Genomic DNA, 17,056 nt, shown 5'->3' with positions numbered 1-17,056 from the left:
CCACCATCTCCACCAGCTGCAGGGATGCAGTGATGCTGGTAGGGGTGAAGTGCCTAGGTGGGAAGAGCCGCTAGCAGGGCACGAGCTGGGGGAGTGCTCAGACATGAGAATATCATCAGCCCCTGCAAACAACTCGGACTCCCCTGGTCCATAGGTGCCGCCTTCCCAAGGGCTCTTGGAGACCCGAGCTGGATCCATCAGCTGAAATGGGAAGTGATGGACTGGAAAACTGCCGCTGATGCTTGGTGTCAGACCTTGGGCCCGGCTACAGCCGCCAAGTGCTGGGAGGAGGAGTGGGCGAGCAGCCAGCGCTGCTCAGGGAGGGCTGGAGGAAAGCAGCCAGAAGAAGGGGGGAAAACCTGGTAGACACACAGCCGTGGGTATGCCCCACACTGAGCCTGGACAAGCTACCTCAACCCTGACCCCTGTGGGTCTGTGTACCCCCATCACCTTCCACCTTTGCAGCCCCCCCCAGGGTGTGCTCATGGACCAGGAGGAGGGCGCTGCCAAGTCTTATTACAATTATAAAATTTTATTATACACTTTTCTTACCTTCCCCCCTTCCTTTTTTTTTTTTAACAAATATTCATATATGTTAATTTAACGAGGAGGTTTGGCAGTTTGAAGCAGGGAAGTTGACTGTATTAATTTTACTGCTCAGAGTCACTATCAGCTCAGCAGCTTGTTCAGCCAGACCTGGGTCCTTTAGATAACAGAGCACAGTAAAACCTAACTGCATCATCTGTCTGGCCTTTGAGCGCATCTCAGTTCTCCCATATATATATATATATATAAAAATCAGCATAGATCTATCAAGTAAGTTTTAAGGCCACTCAGGGGAGAAATTTTCATAGGCCAAAATTGATAAACTCTTTAAAGAGGCTTTCAAAACACTTCGCACCACCACGGCCTGCTGCTTGCCTGCCAGGGAAACTGAGGCACGTGAGCCGGTCAGGATGGGGCCGCAGCAGTGCCTGGTCCCTGACCACTGGCCTGTGATCAGGCTGCCCAAGAGGGGCGGATTCTAGACGGAGGAGCCCCAGATCCACGGCTTTGACGCCAAAGTGCTCAGAGCTTAGGTGAGGGTCAAAGCTGAGCTATGCCCCAGGACCCTGGCAGCATGTCGTCCCCCCACCTCAGCAGACCCCACGGCCACCAGGGCTAAACCCCAAACCGCTGGAAGCACCCGACCCCGGTACCGCGGCAGAGATACGGCCCATCACAGTGCTTCAAAGCCTTTTGGTTTCGGCTTTTTGTTCGGTTGTTTTTTCTTTTCTGGTCTTTTATTTAAGAAAAAAAAAAATAAAAGAGACACAGTGGTGGGTAACTTCCAATCCAGAAAAATAATCCACTGCCAGCCTCCGCCTCCTGCCTCCGCCAGGTGATGCTGGGGGGGATGGGAGGGGGCGGGTTCCCATGGACTCGGTGCCCACGAGTACAACAGCACAGCCTGGGACCCCCAGCCTGCCAGCCCTGGTACCTGGATGTCCCCACAGGGTTAACCTGGTTGAGGATGCTGAGTTTGGGGCCAGCAGATGCGGTGGCCCTGGGCTGGGGGGCCCTATTGGGTATGCCAGAGTTGCTGGGAGCTGCCGCCAGCACAGGGTGACCAGGGAGGCATTGAGTTATGGCAGTCAGAAGGCACCACGGAGGCTGAGCCTGGCTCTGGGCATCCCTGCTGGGCTGGCACTCAGGGAACAGGGCTGGCACTGGGAGACCTGGACCAGGTCCGGTTGTGGGTGTCCCCACCCAGGCTTGGGCCCCTGCCACCACCTCTCAGCCCCAGAGCAGCATCCAGGCACTGGGGGATGGAAACCAGGGATGGCCCTGAAGGTCCCAGCAGTGCTGCTGAGGTTGGGGGGGGCCCAGTGCTGGCCCCACAGCTGGGAATAGGGGGATGCAAGGGCAGGCTTGCTGGCATCCCCAAACTGACCCTGCCTGGGGGCCACAGCTGTTTCCAAGCAGTGGGGAGAGGGGGCAGAGGCAGATGCCGTGGTCCCCAAGCGATGCTCCTGTGGCAAACATTACTGTTGCAATCCTGCAGGACCCACACCAAACAGAGCGGGGCGAGACCAGCACTAGGGGCTGGGACACAGTGGGTGGTGGGGACAGCGGTGCCCCGGAGCTGTAGCCGTGGGTCTGCAGCCCCCCCTCCTCTCCTGCCTCACCCAGCATCACCCACAGTGTAGGGCAGCAGGCTCCGGCTAGGGGAGCTCCCCAACACCCCAACAGCCATGAGGCAGTGAATCCCTGAACCAGCACTCACCTCCAAAATTGTGCAACCGAGTGCAGTGAAGGCAGCGGGGGTTGTCTTTGGGAAGCCCCCACCTGCCACCTCCCCACTGGGCTCCTGGGGGGGCCTGGGACATCTCTTTTCCACCCTCTGCACAGCAGGACCCACAGCATTGTCCTGCGCTGTTTGCCATTGGACATACACACGCACACCAAGGTTTTGACCCCATCCATCTCCTTGCCCGCCAGCTCGCCTCCGTTGCTGCCCCCTCACCACAGGCCAGCAGGCTGGGGGGGCTGCTCATGTGCTGATGCCTCCCCTGGGAAAACCATATGCTAATGGGCAAGAAAAGAAAAAGGCCCCCAGGGGTGCCTTCCAAGGGGGTGAGGAGGACGTGAGATGTGCAGAAGAGGGAATGCACAAGAAAGAACCAAATTTGGATCTCCAGCCCCGGGGAAGCAGCCGGCATGGTGTGGCATGGCATGGCGTGGCGTGGCACGGCGTGGCAGCTCCCTCCCTCCCGCCCCATCCCCTCTGCCCCTGCATTAAGCGATCTCTTTGATTCTGCGGATGTAGTTGTGAAGCTCTTCGGGATCTTGCAGCCCCATGTCCTGGCAGACCCACTCCAAGTCCTCCTCATCAGCGATGGGGATGGAGTTGTAGGCCAGCTCATCAGAGGGCAGCGTGGCAAAGGTGGTGAACTTCACCCGCTTCCGTTTGGAGGTGGGCGAGTTGAGTGGGTCCTCGCTCTGGTCCCTCGTGGACCCCCCCGAGGAACCGTCCCCGCGACCATGGACCTGGCTTTGCACACTGGTCTGTGAGCTCCCACTGCTGTGGTGGTCCCCATGGCAGCAGGACTGGACATTTTCCAGGGGGTTCCCAGGGCTCTCAGGCTGGGGGGAGAGGTCATTGTGAGCCCGCAAGGGCTGCCCATTGCCCAAGAAGACCCAGTGGTGGGAATGGTCCATGTTGGTCTGGCCTTCAGGTGGGATGCGTTTGTGCCGGTATTTCAGCACAAAGACAATGCAGTTGATGAGGAAGACCAAGATGGCCAGACAGAAGACCCCCAGGAGGGCGTACATGCCTATCTCCAGGTCCGTCAGCCCCCTGGTCACCTGGACAAAGCCAGTGGGGATAGTGGGGAAGTCCTCAGTGGGGTGAGATGCACTGGACATCCTACTGTCCTCACTTGGCTCTGCTTTCCTCTCCACCTCTGCCCGCAGGGTGGTGCTCGCCCCTGTCTCTGCCAGCCCCGGCTTGCTGGACACATGGTCGTAGTCATAGGTGGGGTCCTCTTCAGACCCAAAGTGGACCCGCACACTAGCCAAGGCTGTGAAGAGCACACTCTTGCGCTTGGTCTTCTGGCAGCTCTCGCAGATGACCAGCTCGGCCCGCAGCAGCTCCCCCGCGCCCTCACTCTCTGCCACCACCAAGGGGAATGCTCGATCCTGGGTCACCGAGACCACCTTCTCGTCCAGGCTGCTCACCACCAGGTTGTAGTCCTTGGGGTCATAGAGCGAGAGGGGGGCTGTGGTGCCATCACTGTAGGAAATCCACAGGCTCAGGAGCGCTTCCTGTGGGACCAACACAGGCACCGGTTGCCCAGCACGATGCCAGTCCCACTTGCACCTGTTTGTCCATCCCCTCATCCACCCCTCCTCCTTTGCAGCCTTCTCTCCGTCCAATTCACCCTTTAACCCTCCATCACCCATTTTGCTCCTTCCAACCATCACCTAGTTTTTCCCTTTTGCCTGTTCTTCCCTCAATTTTCCCCATGCTTGCCAAGGCTCACCGCAAATCCCAGCCCCAGAGGTGCCAGATGTGGCTACCAGAGCTGAGCTGAGCATAGGATTTCTTCCAGACCCCTTTGTCCCCATGGTTGCGTCCTGCCCCCAGGCTGGGCAGGGTTGGTTCACAGGTCTGTGTGGAGGTTTCTGGGGTGCTTTGGGCATCATGAGGGTGCCTAGAGGACAGCGGGTGCTGTGGGGGGCATAGGATGACTGTGGACAGGATTTGGGAAGTGGGGATTGCAGATGGAGCCCTCGCCCCACCCCAAGACCCCCACCGGGCCCCCCAAGCCCGAGTTCACCCACCCCCGACCTCACCTGCTTGAAGAAGCTGAGGGTTTGCTGCACGGACGTCCGGGCAATGATGGTGTGGCTGTTGCCGGGGCTGGGGTGGAGGGACAGCGAGAGGCTGGAGACCACCTGGGCCTTCAGGTCTGTGATGCTGACCTTCTCCTCTGCCACTGTCACCAGTGTCTCCCCCAGCACCGCCTCCATGAGCGGGGACACGACCTGCAGGGGACGAGGGTGCCCATCACTGCCTGCCACCCCCAGCCAAACCAGCAGAGGAGGGCAAAGGCGGCCAAGAGGGTACCTTGAAGAGTGTGGTGCCCGGCTCCCTCCCAGCCAGTGTGAAGCTGTCCACCATGTGGGCCACCCGCGGGTCGTCCACGCGCATGAAGTCGCTGACCAGGTCTGTGACCTCCACCAGCCAGTCGGGCCCCAGCATGGTGACCACCTGCCCCGTGCCCTCCGCTGCCGTGGTGTGGAACTGGGTGAAGACCTGCAGCGTGGTGTGCTGGTACTGCAGGGCACAGCCCCGGCTCTGCTTCCGCTCCTCTTCATCCTCCTCGTGCTCGCTGTCCCGCACCGACCTGTGGGATGGAGCAGTGGGTGGGCAGCACCACCAAGCTCCCCCCTGTCATGGCTCTTCAGCCCCGTCCCAGGAAAGCATAGGGGTGGCCAGGGAGGGAGAAATGCAGTGTCTCCCCAGCTATGGGAAAAAATTGATGGCTCCTGGCCAAAAAGATGCCTGTTGCCCATGAGGTCTCTGACAGCTTTAGCAGCACCTGGCAAGGGGGGGTCACCAGCATTTCTGTCCCTCTAACCAGCTGAGAGGATAAAAGGTTGGGATGGACACCTGGAGGTCTCTTGACCTCAAAGCAGAGCTAACTTTGGAGGTTTGACCATTGCCAAGGATAGACGTTTCCCACCAGTTCCAGAGTCTGACCACCCTCACTGAAATTTTCCTCCTTCCTGTGCAATCTGTGTTCATGACTGCTCAACTTTTCACTGGGGACCCCTGAGATGACTCTGGCTCCACCATCTTTAAAAACACCTCACTAGGTAGCTGAACAAGGCAAATAGACCCTCACCACTAACTTCACCTGGCCTTCTCCTGGCTGGACAGACCCCCACGTGCAGTGGCCCCAAAGCACCCACCTCCTGTCCGGCAGGATTGGCACCCTCCAGCCCTTCACTTGGCTCAGCCGGGCATCTGAGAGCTCGATGTGCAGTGGCAGTTTTGGCACCCACACTGTCATCTCCAGTGGGGCAGAGAGGTGCTCGTAGGTGAAGGTGACACGGGCGCTCATGGAGCCCCATGACTCCTTCCCGCTGACGAAGACGTAGTCACAGCTGCTGGAGACCTGGGGAATAAGGGAGGATGGGGTGTTGCAGTACTCCTGCAGACACACCAGGGATCCTGGCAGGAGGCTGCTAGAGGATGGGAAGTGCCAGAGGAGCAGAATTTCACCTGACATGTACTGGGTTAAAGGTGGCCCCAGGAATAGGGATGCTCTCTCCTCCCTGACATCCCTGTTCAGAGGCGTGGACCCACACACCCCACGTCTGCAGCATGTATTTCCCCCTGACCCAGCTCCTCTGCCAGCTCTTGCAGGCACCTTCTTTTGGTGTTTCAGCTTTTCGGTGCGGGGGCCAAAGTTGTACCCTATTACCACACTCAAGCTAGAAGCTTCCACGGGTGCTTCAGAGCTTGTAAACTGCTCATCCTGGACATTTGCCCCAAAATCTCCTCCACCCACACCCAGAGGGCACAGGCAGTGAGCACGGACCAGCCGCATGCCTGTGTGTGGGTACCCACTGGTGCCTCGTCCCCATCCTTCCTGCTAACCCCAGGAAAAGCTGCCCAGAGGCCGTCTGAATCCTCACGTTCATCTTCTCTCTCTTTAATTCTCATTTATGCAAATGTCATTAGTTAAATTTGCTATAAACCAAATACATCCTGTGGGGGCCACTTATTACCAACTGATCTGAGCTAATTAAGGAGCTAAGAGGATGCCACGGCAGCACCACCAGTGTTTCAGCTCAGGCCATCAGAGTCAACAGCAGTTTCTCCTTCCCAGCAAGGGTGGGAGGAGACAAGCAGGCTGGGGAGGCTCCAAGCCCTCATCTGCAGCGGCCCCATGGCCCAACCTGACCCCCTTCCCCCCACCGTCAGGAATTGCATCAGGGTTGTTTGCTGCTGGGATAAAATAAAACCCTTTTGCTCAGTCGGCAGCACAGTCACTCTGTCAGATGTGCTGAGCATCTCAACAGCACAGAAGGGCTTATTTCCAAGAAGCTGCTGTCCCACATGGATTCTCTGATGGCTGATAAGGTGTTGAGTCCATCCTGCATAGTAGCTGATAGTGTAGGTGATAGCATCACTGTTTCTCTCCCCACTTTATCTTTGGGCACCTGTGGTCATTCAGCTGCAGGAACTTAGTATTTCGGAGCCCGTGAGCAGGGCCTGACTTCTACAAGAACTCCATGTTTCAGCTGTGAGAGCCCATCACAAGATGCCCAAGGTCCCTGGGGCTGGTGGAGGAGGCAGAGCCCAGGACCTGGGCTCCTTGGGAACTCCCCGCTCCCTGGGCATGGGAGGGAAGTGCAGTGCAGGAGGGTTTGTTCCTTGGCTTCCTATCAGGGATACCAGCTCAGCACATCAGAAAAGACAATCTCATATCTGGTGGGGCGGCATCTGAATAAAGATGAGCTCCTGGGTGAATCCTCCAGCAAAGAAGTGCTCTGGATGTTGTGCCATTTATCACAATAAATATGATGGGCTGCTGCTTGCATTAGCTTAGCTAATAAATCCCCCCAGCATCTTCTTCTGGGGACCACTTGCTTTGCAACTGGGGGGGTTGAAAGTATGACAACAAAAAATCCCAGCTCATCAGGCCTGTCCTGATGATGGAGTGACCACAGATTAGCTTTTAAATGAAGTGCACGCTTGTTCAGAGAAACTTCCCGGATTCACAGCAGGGTGTTGGGAAGCGAGAGGCTGAGGTCTGCCTGGGCTCCAAGCCAAGGTACTGCTGGCTCCTCTTCTGCAGCCAGGGGCTCCCCCCTTGATATCGCCTCAAGCTTGGGATCAGGGGAACACAGCTTCTCCAAGGCCCTCGGGAGTGGGAAGAGCCACTGTGGCTGGTGGGGCCCCATGTTGGCCATCCAGGGGTCCCAGTGGTGGCTGTGGGTGACCAGGGTTCCCAAGGCTCAGCCCCACTGACTGGTGGTCCTCAAGCAGATGTGGATGATGGGCTCCTAAGAAAGGTGAGGTTGAGCATCGCTGGCAGCAGATGTGGCCTGTCCACTCTCTGGCATCCCTCAACACGTATGCAGTCCCTGAGGCCACAACGCAGGCAGGGAAGGGGGATTATTTGTACGCTACCTTGGGTGATGAGGTCCTTCTCTCTGGGCTGAGCATGGGCAGTCACCCTGTGTCACTGCAGAAGGGATGAGGGTGACAACTCCCCCCTGTGCTCTCCCACCGTCTTTCACAGGTGGCCCTAGCACCTTCACAGCCATGTGTCCACCAGGTCCAGGACATGTTCCCTCCACATGACACATGAGTGCAACCATCACTGACCACAGGCAGTGTGGGGAGAAGCAGCTCCCCAGCCCTCCTTCCTGTTAAATTATTTACAGTAACAGATAGTGCATCCCACTATGTGAGCTTTGATTTATGTAACAGGTTTATAGCCCTGACACTGTAATCACACTCCCCAATCTCAGCAGGTAACCGAGAGCTCCCTCGGAAACGAAGCTCTGGCACAAACGCAAAATAACTCAGCAAGAAATTGCACGGGACTCTGAGCGGTGAGCGGGATGCGAACGGGAGGCGAGCCGGGGCCGGAGGGCTGCTCCATGCATTATTCATCCCAGCTTGTGTGCATGTGTCTGCTCCCCCCCAGGTCTGGGGACAGCGTGTAAATAGATTTATGAGTAGAAAGGCAGCACATTAAACAGTTTAAGTGTCTTGGAGTCCATCCTGAAGTGTATTATTGCTCCAGTGTTTTATCATGCTGCAGAGGACCGGTCTCCATAAATTAGGCCCGACACTGTAAATCGCACAGATCGGAGTTTTAGTCAAGAACTTGGGTAAACAGCTTGTGACAGCAGCTGTCACCCACCCGCGCACCCACGGACCTCCAGGGAAAGCAAGTCCCAATGTGTCTGGGGCACAGGGCAGCTGGGACAAGGCTCTGCCCATTACCCTGGCTCGCTGGGAGAGCGGCCAGTGGAGAAGGAGCCATGCCACCTGGCCTGGGGGACCCAGAAGAGCCCAGACCCCACTGTGGCTCCCTGCCTCTTCCCAATGAGCAGGGACAGGGAGAGGGTGGGCTGCCTGGGTGCGTGCAGGGAGAGGAGCAGGTGGTGTTTGGGAGAAGGTAATAATGTCTAGGGGTGGGTGGATGGATGGATGGAAATGGTGATAGAATAATATGGAGAGGTGGGTAGATGGATATATACTGATTGAAAAATGTATATGGATGAATGGGTCTGGTGATGGAAAAATCATGTCTGGATTTGAAGACTGGCTGATGCCTCGGCGGCTGGGGTGGGTGTGTGGGCAATTGGTGCTGCTGCAACAGCGAGCCTTTTGCATTTGCCTTGTCAGATTCTGTCCCATGCAGCCCAGCTTGCTTCTCTCTCTCGGCCCCCCTTTTTCCCTCCATTATCCACAACTGCCCAGCTTGTCCTCCCATGCCTCACTGGGGCCAGCCCCCAGCCCGAGCTCAGCCCAACACGTCACCTGGCAGCATGTCCAAAGCCACTGATGGAAACATGCAGCTTACACTACGAGGTGATAATATTTCACTATTTCACCTTATCAGCACTAAGTGCCATGATAACCTATAGTTATTGCTGCTGCCTGGTGCCAGCCTGCGCAGCACCACAGCATCCCACGGCCTCTCCAGGGACAGTGACAAAGTGTCTTGTCCTTCTCCTGACAGATCTCAGGGAAAGGCACACGTGGACTGAAGCCACCAAGGGGATGATGCTTGGGATGGGGTGGGCTTGTGCGGCACATCAGCTCAGCCACCTGCCCCAGCTCATCCAGCTCCAGCCTGCACCGCTGTTGGGGTCAGCACCCCTGGGGAAAGCTCAGCCCCTCGCGAGGGACACAAGAGGCCCCTCCCCACACCCACCTTGATGATGTCTTCGTTGTTGGACTTGCATTCGACCATAGCTGAGACGTCCACGATGATGCCACTAAGCTCAATGGCGATGACCTTCACAGGAATAGCCACTGTCCGCCCTGTCAGGATGGCTGTGTTGATGATCTCTGTGTCCTGGAGATAGGGCACAAAGGGGATTGTCACATTAGAGGGCAGCCTGTCCCTGATGCTGGCTGTCCCCTCTCCTGCTCCAGGCCTGGGGCAGGGACCCACGCATGGGTGCGTGGGATGTATGGATGTATAGGGACAACGGGGCAGATGGGCTGGTGGGACATCCCTCGGGGCGACCCAACTCAGCCCCAACATCAAACCAGATAAGCTAAGCAGAGGACAGGGATACGACTCCAAACCCGCTCACCATGGCCAGGGGCACGATGGCCCGGATGTCCCTCTGGATGACTGTCAGCTCCGTCACCACCTTCTCCAGGTCGGGCGGGGGGTTGCGGCCCCGGTAGTCGATGTGCCACATGATGCGGCGCGTTACTGACTGGCTGGTGAAGTTCTCCATCTCGAAATCCAGCTGCATGATCTCAGAGGAGGAGTCACCATCCCTGGGCAGGTGGACGGGAGGGGGATTCAGTGAGCTGGTTGTCCTGAGTCCCACAGACACCTCAGGATCAGCATCAGACAGTCCCCTCTAGTGATGTAGAGTATCCCCAGCACGTCCCTTCTCAGGGTCCCCATGCCTGCCGGGGGGACTGTGCCATGGGTCCCACCAAGATGCTTGTTCCCAAACACAGCCGCCCTGATCCCCCCCTCCGCCAGGGCCTGCTCCAGTGGGAACCTGCAGATTCCCACAGGAATCTTCCCAGTGGGAGAGAGAAATGTATTTCACTGCCTCTCCCCAATGGAGGAAAAATCTTGGTGGCTCAAGCAGGTTCTCTCCCAAGGTTGCTGGTTGATATATTATCACAGGGTGAGTGTGTGGCCACAGTCCCAGGGGACAGCAGGTGGCTGCAAGCACTGCCCTCATCTCCCTGGCTCCATCTTCCCAGCACTGTGGCTGGATTTACCGCTCCAGTCTGCTCCCACCCGCATGCTTGTCTCCCACAGGTCAAAGCCCAGTGTCCCACACCCAGGAGGGCAGCACACTTGGGGACAGCAAGTAAGTGCCTATACAAGAGCCTAGTTCAAGCTGTTGACTTTACAGCCCCTTCCAAGGGGATCACATGGGGAAACTGAAGCACAGGAGAAAGCAGCTCAACCACAGGCAGCAGATGGGACAACACTGGGCTGGGACTTGGGGCAGGGCTGTCCTTTAGCCTGCACAGGCAGTCATGGGGATGCGTGGGGTAGATGGGGAGGTAGACAGGACCGGCAGGGGATAATGACTCCAAGACCATGAGATCATCAAAACCCCACTCATTTAATGCCACTGCTGAGGACAGTGGGACCCAGAGCTAATGGACAGGGAGCAAACCCTGGGGTGTCCCTGAGGTGGGATACGGTAGAAAGGCAGAGCACTGCCAAACCCAGCACATACTGCCGGTCTAAGGGGACAAGGGGACTCAGCAGCTGGTGTCCCTTGTCCTCTGCATCATGACTTGAACATGGTCAGACAGCAGCAGTGTATATCACTCTTATACCCCACCTCCATGGGCAAACCTCTCCAGATGCCTTGGGGGGACTCAGGGTTCTACTGCCCCCAAGTCAAACTTCTCCCATCCCCAGGGGAAACCCCAGAGCCCCTGTAAACCGCAACGCTGGCAAAAGCACCCCCCAGAACAGCAGGGAATGTGAAATCCCTGCAGGAGGGGAAGTTGGGACTGGCCCTGCTATCATCACGCCATGTAACTGCCATCAAGAAGGTCCCATCCATCTGGGTGTGCGGGATACAGTTGGGATTCTCTCTGATAAATATCTAGTGAGTGAAAGCGAGCAGAGAAAAGGGAGAGCAAGCCAGGACTGCTCCAGACCATGGCAAGCCCTGCTCCTGCGGCAGGGACAATGGACTTAGCAGTGGAGCTGGCACACAAGGGCTAGTGGGGTCCTGCTGGAACTTTGTGCCCCCAGGGCAGCTACGGGTGTGCAAGGGAAATTGCCAAAGGCCACCCGGTCTGAAGAAGGGCATTTGGCTGCTCACCGCCTCTTCCAACACAGAAGTATTAAATACAGCCAGGAAGAGCCAGGTTCAAAGGCAAACAAGAGCTGCGGCTTCATGCCAGAGGTAGTTTTGTGCCAGGTCTCCTCACCATGGCATGCCCCTAGGCATCCCAGGGGCCCTACCAAGGACCAGCCATCATCTTTGGCCCTCCCCGAGCACCATCTGCGCTCAGCCACAGCAGAGAGAAGAGCTGGGCTGCCCAGGCTGGAGGAATAACTTAGGACGCAGGTGCTGGGGTGCAAAACATCCAAAATTGGACATTATCACTCCAAAGCTTAGGTCCCTCACACCCTCCCCATGCAGATGGCACTGCCAAAATCCCCCAGAGCCCTGGCGGAGCAAACTCCTCCAGGTGCACAGCCTGGAGGGCAACACAGCTTTGAGTCATTCATACTTTCCATTCCGTTAATATTTGATGGAGTTGTTTGTCTAAGAGGTGATTGTAATCACTTTAAATTCATCTTCCGTCTCTAACCTTTCCAGGCTGATTTGAAGCAGCGGCGGCAGACAGGGAGAGGGGGAAGGGGAAGGGGAAGAGGAGAGGATCTCGCTGCTGGTAGGTCTGGCGGCCACATCTCCAAAGATGCGGTGACTGAGATGCCATAGCCAGGGACCAGTTGCATTCCAGCACTTCAAAGTCTTTCCTGCTAGTGATTTTGAGCCTGTGCCCATCCCCTGCCCTTGCTTGCTGTGTCCTGCCCACATGGATATAAGGGACAAAGCTGCCCTCGCCCTTACAGCCTCTGTGCATTTGCAGGCCAGTCCACATCTCCCCATCTCCAGGCTGAGCTGCCTCTGGGTTTTCAACTTGGTTTTGTGTGTCCTCACTCCTTCAGATCATTCTCATTTCTACCACTGGACTTTCCTCACCTGACCCAAGCCTTTCCCAGAGCCCCAGGAACAGGCATCATCCTTGTGTTGAGCAGGGCAGAACTGGCTCTGCCCATTTCTGGTGCTGCCTTGGTTTGCACTCCCCATCCGACGCTCATCCATCACCTTGGGGTCCAGATGGGAGCTCGCCTGGGGACTGCTCCCCTTCCTTCCCAGAGGAGATACCAGGATAGTCAGCAAAGAGCTGCTGCCTCTCATGGTATTAAAACATCTTAAAAAATTAAAATACTCCCACCCCAAACTGGGGCATCCTCCATGGCTTCAAAATCCAGCCCCAAAATCCACCACATGTGTACATTAGCATCCAACATGGCCAGGTGATCCCAGCTCAGAACAAGGGATGCAGCTGCTAAATGGCACCGACGACTTCCAAGCACATTTGCTTGAGCCCCAGCTTGGTCATCTGCGTTGACCCAGAGCGGATCCCGCCTGAACGCACCACCTCACACAGCCTGTGGGCAGCTGCCTGCCTGACCATGAACCTGCCCACCTCAGGCCAAGAAACCCACCTTCACCCACCCTTTAGCCAGCGACACAGTGCCAGCTGAGGTTAAAAACCACACCCAAAATTAAGCCCCTTCCCATGTCAGGGCAGGACCTACCCCAACCTCAGCCAGGGGGTTCGCCACAAAATTGCTCATCCCCCTTCAGTGCCTCTAAGTCTTACAGTCCAGGCCACGCACTGCTGTGCCTCAGTTTCCCCCACCAGCACCCATGTGGCATGGCAGCCAACCAGACACCCACGGTGGGGCAAAGGGAGAACCACTCCAGGCCAAACCCCACTAATTTCCCCACCCATCCCAGTGCTGGGGTGGGGGAGGGGTACAGGTGGAGGTGTCCCTTACCTGGTCCCGGCACTGTCTGCCCTGGCCACATCGACAGTGGCGGTGGAGTGCTTGCCGCCCGTCAGCAGCTCAGAGCTCACCAGCCACTGCCCACTCCTCGACTTGGTGCTGAGCAGGTTGACACCTTTCTTGGCCTTCACCCTGCAGACAGTGACAGTCAGGGCTGGACCCTCACCCCGGGGCACCCCTGGATCCTCCAGGCACCCTGTTGCAGGCGCAGGGGGATTTTTTTGCCCCTGAACCCTCCTGGCTGCTGGAAACATCATCCAGGCTGGCAGCAACAGCCATGGGACTGATCCCACAGAAGCCCCTCTTTTTCATAGGATTTTGTCCCCTCCAGCAGGGGTTTGGTTCCCCAGCCCCAGTGCTGCTCCCCAGGACAGTAATGCCCCTGTGGGGCTGGGCATCCCTGGGGTGAAGGACAGGAGAGCCTGGAGTGCCGTGTCCCCCATGCCAGGGGCTTGCTCCTGGCCTAGTGGCCACAGGGACACTTGTAAATGCCCTTTGAAGAGACGTGGGTAGGGCTTATGCCCCCATCCTTAGCAACAAGCAGCAAGTGGGTTCCCCCCATGCACCTCACCATACTGGGGTGCACAGCACTAGGAGGTGGGTGCAGGGGCAGGATGGGGAGGGGCACAGGGAGCCCCTGCTCACTCTGCAGCAGCCCCATGGCCATATTGCACCTTGTCCCCAAAGTGGTAGTGAGCAAACCCACATCTGCTGGCAGGGCCCTAATCCCAGTGCAACTGAGAGCACTGGGAGGGCAAAGGCAGCAGTCCATAGCGGCAATGCAGAGATGTAAACCCTAGATGGGCAGCCCTACCCTTTGCTGCAAGAAGCTTCCACTGCAAAGCCCCAAAGCATTGCCAAAAACACGTGCTGGCTGCGCCTCTGGCCTCCCTCACCCTCCCAAAGTCCTGCCAGACCCAGTCCAGCCCCTGGCAGGTCCCATAAATGCAAGACACCATCCCCATCCTCTCCCTCCTGCCCGCAGCTTACTTCACACAGCCCAGCCAAAACAACGACCCCCTTTCAAGGAGGCTGCTCCAGGAATGTGAGCAGCCCCGGGACCTTACCTGAGCGTGAAGTGCTCCACCGTGGAGTTGGACATCAGGTAAAGGAGGATGCTCAGCACCTCGCCTGGCTTGAGGGGCTTGTCAGGCAGGCGGATGAAGACGTTGCTGTCCAGCCGATGCTCCTGCATGGGCTGCCCAGGAGGGGGCTGCAGGAGGCTGACGCTGCCAATACGCAGCAGCGGGTGCTGCGTGGGACCCTCAGTCCTGGCCCCCCCGGCCCCGCGGCGGGGTGCTGTCTCCCCAAGGCACTGGCCAGCCCCATCAGGGGCATGCAGGGTGTAGTACAGCTCGGCTTGCTGGCTCTCGCCCGGCACCTCCAGGCTCTCAGGGCTCTTCCGCCTGCCCAGCGGCACGGCCGGGGGGCCGAACCAGGCGTGGGGCAGCTCTGCCTGCACCAGGCATGTGGCCAAGCTGCCTCGCAGGCGACACGAGCTCTTGATCTCACGGGCGTCACGGAAAGCGTGGAGCTGCACACAGGGGAGCCGGTCGGTGACGTCGAAGTCATCCCAGTCCCGGCCGGCTATATAGAAGAGCACTTGGACCACAGGCTGGTTGGCCACCAGCCGGGGCTGGATGATGAAGGCGCGCACCTTCCAGTTGACGGTGAGGCGGTCAGGGACCTCCAGGGTGCTGGAGGGCTGCAGCTGCTCTTTGGGCAGCACCAGCCCTGTGCTGAAGGGCCCCAGGGTGACATTGAGGACAGGCAGCTCCTTGGTCTGGAAGACAACGAAGGGCTCGGCGCGTTGTAGTGGGGCACTGCCGTTGCCCACCGGGCTGGCTCCCACCTCCTTGAGGAAGAAGGCCAAGCGGGTGTTGGACAGACGATAGCTCACAGGCAGCATGACGGCACCAGGGGGCTCGGCGGGCTTGGAGCTGGGGGCTGACCCCTTGGCGTGGGCTGCAAAGGGAATGGAGAGTGCAGGTTAGTGTAGGGCATCCTTCCCCAGAGCATATTCCCAAGCCTCAGAGCAGTGAGGGGAGAGCCAGGTGGAGTGGTCCAGCCCCGCAGTGAGAAGGAGCTGATACTGCAGCCCCCAGACCCCTCGCAAGGGCATCAAGAGCCTGGCTGGGTTTCTCTCCTGCAAGAAAATTGTGAGACCCCCCGCCCAGGGACCTCGGGCATCATTGTGCTTCCTTGTGGGTGGCTCCAGCCTCACCAAACCTGCCCTTGGCATGGGACAGGGCATACAATAAGGAGGAATGCTCAGGGGCTGCCCAGTGCTGGGCCAGGGTGTGTTGAAGCCACATCCAACATCGGTATTGCCCCTGGGTACCCTGAAGTGCCAGTGACCCACACCAAGGCACCAGCTGGAATAGCATGGACACCCTCGTAGAAATAGGGCATAACTGGCTACATCCCTACTTCCAAACGTGCAGAGAAAAGGATGCTGAGCTTCTCCAGAGGCTTGTTACCAAAAATTAGGTACGTCCAGGCTAATTTTTGGCTGGCAGACCCCACCAAATATCCATGATCAAGGCTTTCCTCCCACTTTTAGCTCCCAGATCACATGGGGGAGGCAGCTAAATCAGCTCCTTCGGCCCAGACCCACTGCATCCCCGCAGGTTGCCTGCTGGCTGTCATAGCCAGCCTGTCACCCATCACCCACCCAGGGGTGCCACCCATGCAGTGCTGCCCCTGTGCACCGAAGCTGGCCCGGCCTCAATGTTTCCAAACATTGACGCGGCCCACTGGAAAAGCAATGAAGATGATGTTGGTGCCACCTTGTGCAAACCCCAGCAGTGCCCAGGTCCGACAGCCCTTAGGAAATGCCTTTTGTCCTTCATTTTGACCATTTTGCCTTAAAAAAAATGAATAAAGACCATACAGGCAGAGCAGGCAGCCCCTGCGCAAGCAGCATGCAGTGCCTGCCGGCCACACACTCCCAGGGGCCAGAGCTGCCCAAGACCTTCGGATGGAGCCTGCTACCCTGCTGCTGCAGCCGGCAAGCGGAAAGAAAACCTATGAAAATCTTTCTGCTAAAGCAGATGCTGCGAAAGGCGGTCGGTGCAGAGATGGGCCAACGGCACGCGCTGTGCCGGCAGCTGCGGGAGCCTGGAAGACATCTCAAGGTCTTCGCATCCGCCAGCGGCTGCCAGCAATTCCCAGGAGGCCTGGGTCCCCCCCACCCCCCTCAGCTCTCTGCCAGCTCCCCCCTAACCCCCCGTTCCTGGTGCTGATTGCAACCGCTCCCAAGCGGCTCCCGAGCAGGAGAGCCCAAATTACCCATGTCAAGTGACGGTGAAAGGCGCGGATGTGACAGCTCGGCTCCCAGGAACAGCTCGGCCGCCTCGCCGGTGGGGGCTTCAGAGCATGCCAGGACCCTGGGGCTTTCCCCAGCCAGGAGCATGGCCTTAGCTGGGCCCCTCCTGGGGCTGAAGGGGAAGTGGGACCCCGCAGCCCACCCAGGGAACTCTGTGCTGCGGGGCACAGGGGAGTTAAGCAGCTTAGAAGACTCATAAAGGGATTAGCACGTGATATGGGAATGGGCAGCATCGACAGCTACACCGCCTGGCATGAAACTTGTCCAAGAACGAGGCAGTGCATTCCTCAGGGCCAGGCAGATGCTGGGGACATGCTGCTGGCATCACTGGCAAGGCAATGCCGTGGGCACAGCTCTGGTGCCTGCCAAATTAACCCTGCTCACCAGTGGCTGCTGA

The 17,056-nt window shown here is 58.0% G+C and overlaps 1 protein-coding gene across 1 annotated transcript in view; it reads right to left on the bottom strand.

Moving 5' to 3' along the window:
- Positions 1 to 510: 510 nt before the first annotated feature.
- TMEM132E (transmembrane protein 132E) overlaps positions 511 to 17,056 on the bottom strand; it is a 28,697-nt gene continuing 12,151 nt past the window's right edge. Inside the window, exons 2-9 of the mRNA XM_075113015.1 lie at positions 14,399 to 15,296; positions 13,323 to 13,463; positions 9,841 to 10,033; positions 9,453 to 9,596; positions 5,461 to 5,666; positions 4,613 to 4,892; positions 4,339 to 4,530; positions 511 to 3,807 (exon numbers count right to left, since the gene is read on the bottom strand). Of these exons, the coding sequence (XP_074969116.1) occupies positions 2,779 to 3,807; positions 4,339 to 4,530; positions 4,613 to 4,892; positions 5,461 to 5,666; positions 9,453 to 9,596; positions 9,841 to 10,033; positions 13,323 to 13,463; positions 14,399 to 15,296 (3,083 nt within the window). The 3' untranslated portion in view covers positions 511 to 2,778. The remainder of the gene's footprint in view (positions 3,808 to 4,338; positions 4,531 to 4,612; positions 4,893 to 5,460; positions 5,667 to 9,452; positions 9,597 to 9,840; positions 10,034 to 13,322; positions 13,464 to 14,398; positions 15,297 to 17,056) is intronic.

The sequence above is a fragment of the Phalacrocorax aristotelis genome, chromosome 18 (genome assembly GCF_949628215.1).
Source record: "Phalacrocorax aristotelis chromosome 18, bGulAri2.1, whole genome shotgun sequence".
Lineage (NCBI taxonomy): Eukaryota > Metazoa > Chordata > Aves > Suliformes > Phalacrocoracidae > Phalacrocorax > Phalacrocorax aristotelis.
The sequence above is the reverse complement of the archived record's forward strand: the minus strand, read 5'-3'. Positions and strand labels throughout refer to the sequence as shown.